The sequence below is a fragment of the Microtus ochrogaster genome, chromosome 17, assembly GCF_000317375.1.
Source record: "Microtus ochrogaster isolate Prairie Vole_2 chromosome 17, MicOch1.0, whole genome shotgun sequence".
Lineage (NCBI taxonomy): Eukaryota > Metazoa > Chordata > Mammalia > Rodentia > Cricetidae > Microtus > Microtus ochrogaster.
In genome coordinates, this window is record NC_022019.1 from 21,358,570 (window position 1) to 21,363,924 (window position 5,355).

Consider the following 5,355-nt stretch of genomic DNA (forward strand, 5'->3'; position numbering starts at 1 on the left):
CCTCTGGCCCCAACTGTTGGCAATGGAATAGGAAAGCCAAGGGTCAGTCCTTGTCTGCAAAATGGGAAGTAAAATTCTCAGACCAGGGGCTGGAGGGATGGCTCAGAGGTTGGGAGTACTGACTGCTCTTCCAGAGGTCCTGAGTTCAATTCCCAGCAACCACATGGTGGCTCACAATCACCTGTAATGAGATCTGGTACCCTCCATGCCAGAATACTGTATATATAATAAATAAATAAATCTTTAAAAAAATGTTTTTCATTTATGTGTCTGTGAGAATGTATGTGTTCATGCCTGAGGATCACAGATCCTTTGGAGCTGGGGTTAAAGGCAGCTGTGAGCCACTCTAAGATTAGAGTCTTGAGAACCAACCTCCCGTCCTCTGCAAGATCAGTGTGCGCCCATAACCACTCTCAGCCTAGATTTTCTTATTTTAAAAGTAAACAAAAGGAACATTAACATCCAGTTTTGACTGTTTCTCTTTCCAATATCCTAAGGGTAAAATAAGCCAGTGATAAAAGTTGCCATTCAGTACAAAGTGAACAGGTCCCTTTATTAATGTATGCTTGAAGGTGAACATTACTTCTGAGGAGACAAATTCTTCAGTTTCAGAAAAAGGAACTTGGATTCTGTGGTCCTTGAACAGTTTCTGTAGTTGATTGTCCCCCCATCCCAACCCATCTTTTCTCCTTCCTTTTGGATCTTAAGTTAGGTAAGTTCTGCAGAGATACAATTTTCATTGAGGAAATATCCTACTTATTCTTGAAAAGTTAACCCTAAAAACAAAAGCAGTTTTAATTCCCAAACCCCTATCCATACCATGAAAACATTTTTCTTTTGTGGGAGAAGGTCTTGCTGTGTATTCCAGCATCATCTTCCTGTCTCAGCCTCCTGGGTGTTGGACACATGCATGCGCTAGCATGCCCAGCTGAATACTATAGTTAACACAAGTTTAGTCTGTCAATAACATCTTTCTCTTCAAAAAGCACTTAATAACCACTATGGACTTCCAGCTTTAACAGTTTATTGAGGAGCTGCAGGACTGTTGTCTCCCAGTTGTCGCTGCAGGCGGTCAGCACGTGGTGTGAGCCGCTGGCCTATGGCAACCCTTAACTGTGCCAGCTCTTTAGTCACTCTTCTCTTCTGCTTGGTAATGCCTGTATTCTGGCTTCAGCTCCCATGTATTCTTGTGAATCCCTTTTACATTCTGAATGCCGATTTCTTTTAATATTTCTTTCAGGTATCCCTAAAAAACAAAAAGTGCCACAGAGGAGATCATCAAGGCAGAAAATAAAACTTAAAATGAAATACACTAAATACAAGAAACAGAAATTATGCTTCTTAAACCCAAGTGGGGTTTCCTATGAAGAGGTTCAACAGCTCTGTAAGGCACACCCCATGCACACAATCATGTGTATCCTGAATAAAGAAAATGAGTTAGAGGAAACACACATAAGTGGTGACTTCAGGGGCTTAAAGGACTCAGTCCAGATTGCATTCAGCGGTTTAGGAGCACACACACAAATGACACATACTGTAGGGATGGGATGTCACAGTCAGGAAACAAGCAGATGACAAGCATCTAAAATTCCCACTTCTTCTTTTAAAGACTGGATCTCATCATGCAGTCTTGACTGGTCCAGACCCCATAGGTAAGCCAGACAGGTCTCAACTCCCAGGGTTCCATGAGCTTCCTGAGTGCTGGGATTAAAACTGAGAGCCACACCCACCCAACTGAGATGGCTCTAAACTCTGAGTTCCAGAACACCGTTTCCTGTAGAGTAAGGACAGGTATGATCTGTGCATTGCCCGAGCCTGCTGAAGCAGGGAGAAGACGAAGAACTAACACGGAGAATACTGAAGCTATGAGGGCCCAGGCTCCTTATGCTCGGCTTACTATTTATATCTCTGAGAACTGCTTACCAAATGATTACTGGAGTCATGGAAATTATGACTGTACTAAGTGTACTACAAAACCCAGCCTGTTTGCCAAAGCCCACTGAAGCATCCACTATAAACTGACCAATACAAATTACAGTAGTTCCTAAGAAGAGAAAGAAGTTAATTATTCACAAGTGATGTGTTCTGCTACAGAAAAACCAATTACTAATGGTTGAGGGGCTCCTGCCTAGATAATGTTTGCACTGTGTACAATACTATCCAAACCACACTGTGTGTGGATCTTTAGCAAGCCCCAGTGTGTGCGTATGCTCAGCTAGCTTCAAACTCACAGAAACCCACCAATTTCTGCTTTCAGAGTACTGGGATTAAAGGTATATGCCACTATGCTCCCTCCCCTTACAAACAGGGTCTGACTATATACCTGCAAATGTAGACCAGACTGGCCCTAAACTAGCAGAGATCTGCCTGTCTCAGTTTCCAGAGTGTCACCACACCCAGACTTGTCCTTGCTTTTTGGGGCAAGGTCTCCTTAAGCTGTGTAGGCTGACCCTCAAATCTCCTGTCTTCCTTCCTCTGTTTTCCTGAGAGTGGCGGTTTTACAGATATGTTCCACCACGACAGGCAAGAGAAGTCTGCCTTTGGCCCAGCCCCTAGCAGATTCATCCAACTACTCAGAAGCTCCACCCTATCCGCTTTAAGGCTGCTGCCGCTCTGGCACTCTAGGATCTTTGTTAGCCTTTGTTTTCTGAACCAGTGCGGGGCACTGCAGGTTACCAAACAGTCGAATTCCTATCCAGGCTGATTTGGAATAAGGCAGCACAATTCATTAAGTCAGGGGTAAGCTGCCACTTAGAAATTTAACAGCAGAAAACTAGAGCTCGTGAAGGTCCTCAGAAGGCTAGCATCTGTCTCCTGGACAGCCTTCCCATCCAAGCAAACAGGCCCCAGCAGGGGGCAGCAATGAACCAACCGAGTCCTGGGTTCCCCCAGGCGGCTTGCCTGCTTCCCACACCTTCTATAGTTGGCTTTGCTAAAGGAATTGAGTGTGCATGAGTAAGCATAAAGGCTTGGGCATGCAGGTGATGTGCACGTCTGCCACCTGCTGTTTCAAATTACACTTGAAAAATGGGACACTGTTCATAAACTACTTTCTAATTAACTGGATTCATAAATGGAGAATGAAGGGTTAGGCACAAATGATCTGAGTTTAGGTGCCAAGAATGACATCTTTGTAGGATTCCAGAGAATGGTTTATTGTGAGGCTGCTAGGATGCTGCTGCTGCACAAACAATGGCACAGTTGGAGATGCAGCACAGTGGGGTCACACGCAAACAGCAAGCACCAGGAGCAGTTTAGGGGCAGAGGAAAGCAGCTCTTGACTGCAGGTTGTGCACCTACCTATAACCTAGGCCAAGAAGACAGAAAACCAGGGAAGGGTCCAGCATGGAATGGAAAGGATGTCTGCACAGGGATGGAGAGCTGGCTCAGCCGTGAGAGGCTCACAACCAAAACGACCAACTGGTTGTTCTCATGCTGTCCCCTTCATTTGGCAATGCAGTTGTACATGAACTTATTGTGACAATAAGGGGACAAGACAGCACTGCCTACCGACCTGGTCAGTAACAAAGCAGAATCAGAACCATGACACTGAACCAGACTACAACTCTGCACGGTGGTGCTTTCAGATCTCCTTCGTCTTTAGGATGTTTCAAATCACAAGACACTTTACTCCAACCAAACGAAAGGGCTTGGCAAGGGAGTAGGCAAGCGTTTGGTGAGGAAATAGTAGCTACAGGGAAAAGCATGTTCAGGAAAATCCCAAAGGGAGATGTAGCTAGAGATTCTAGCTAGTTATTATGGCTGTGATGAAACATGACCAAAGCAACTCGGGGAGGAAAGGGTTTATGTGACTTACCCTTCCACATCTTAGTCCATCACCAAAGGAAGTAAGGACAGAAATTCAGAAGGGGCAGGAACCTGGAGACAGGAGCCAATGCAGAGGCCGTTGAGGGGTACTGCTTACTGGCTTGCTCCTCATAGCTTGCTCGGCCTGCTCTCTTACAAAGCCCAGGACCAACCAGTCCAGGGATGGCACCACCCACAATGGGCTGGGCCTTCCTACATTTGCTGTGGATCAATTTTTGGGGCAGAGAGAATGCTGGGATGAAGAAGGGCGGAGTCAGAGGAGTTGGGAGCCCAACAGAGGAAGTAGGATGTATGGAAAATGAGATAACTAACCATGAGCCAAACAAACATGTAGAACTTTTAAGATAAAAAATATGGGTTAATTTAAGTTGTAAGAGCCAGTTAGAACAAGTTTAAGATATAGGCTGAGCATTTAGAATTAAGTCTCTGTGTGTTTATTGGGGAGCCAGAGGCCATGACAAAAAGCTCTACCTAAACACATCAAGCACTAATTAAGAAAATGCCCTACAGCTGGATCTTACAGAGACTTTCTCAATTGAGTGTTGCGTCTCTACCTCGACCTGCTAAGAAGACGCGGCACCCGGAGCTCTTCTTGCTAGCAGTTTATTCAGGACCCTTTTAAACAATTGTATCTCTCTCTCTCTCTTCCCCTCTCTCGGGCAAACCTCTCCCAGCCCTTAAGTAGGCATGGGCTGCCAACCCCGGATTGCCAGGTGGGCACTGCCCATAGGTTCACGCATATGCAAGCAGCTGACAATCATTGCGTGATCACAGCATAAGTCAGGTCTTAGCCATAATTAGGAGCTGATTATCAGATGTGGCTCCACGCAGCTCACTACAATTGAGGGTCCCTCCTTTCAGAAGACTCCAGCTTCTGCCAAGTTGATATAAAACTAGGCAGCACCACAGACAACGGTGAGGTGTTTCAAAGATGTCTCCTGGCCTGCAAGTCTCTTCTCAAATTCCTCCAGGGGCACCCACTCTGGCTAGCCTTCCTGCCCACTTGCCATTCTCTGGCTACATGCTTCTGAGTTCTCCATGCTAGGTACCTGCTCCTTGGAGTGCTTACCCGTCCCTCATCTCAACCTTTCATCCTTTGCACTTAGGCTTCAATGCCACTTCTGCAGAGCAGTTTTCCTCAGCAGCCACCTCAACCACAGAACTGCATTCCACACTGCCCATCCTTCCACGACAGGCCATCCTCCTTTAAAGTTTCTCTAAAAACCCAGTTTCGAGTCTCTGTGCTTAGACTGACTCAAGGGGTGTATTCTCTACCGGTTTCCCTCATCTTTAAACATGTGCCAGGCCTCCATGTACATCACAGACGCCGGTGCACTACTCGTGACAGTAGGTGGTGACCAGCTGGAGAGCAAACCTGAGTGAGCTGCACTACCTGAAGTTGAGTGTGACATTCGTTAAAAAAAGCCGTGCTGCCGGGCGGTGGTGGCACACGCCTTTAATCCCAGCACTCGGGAGGCAGAGGCAGGCGGATCTCTGTGAGTTCGAGACCAGCCTGGTCTACAGAGC

At 46.3% G+C, this 5,355-nt stretch overlaps 1 protein-coding gene across 1 annotated transcript in view; it reads right to left on the reverse strand.

Moving 5' to 3' along the window:
• Window positions 1–527: 527 nt before the first annotated feature.
• Window positions 528–5,355, reverse strand: part of Gtf2f2 (general transcription factor IIF subunit 2) — a 123,118-nt gene continuing 118,290 nt past the window's right edge. The window contains exon 8 of the mRNA XM_005355628.2: window positions 528–1,246. Coding sequence (XP_005355685.1) covers window positions 1,127–1,246 — 120 coding nt within the window. The 3' untranslated portion in view covers window positions 528–1,126. The remainder of the gene's footprint in view (window positions 1,247–5,355) is intronic.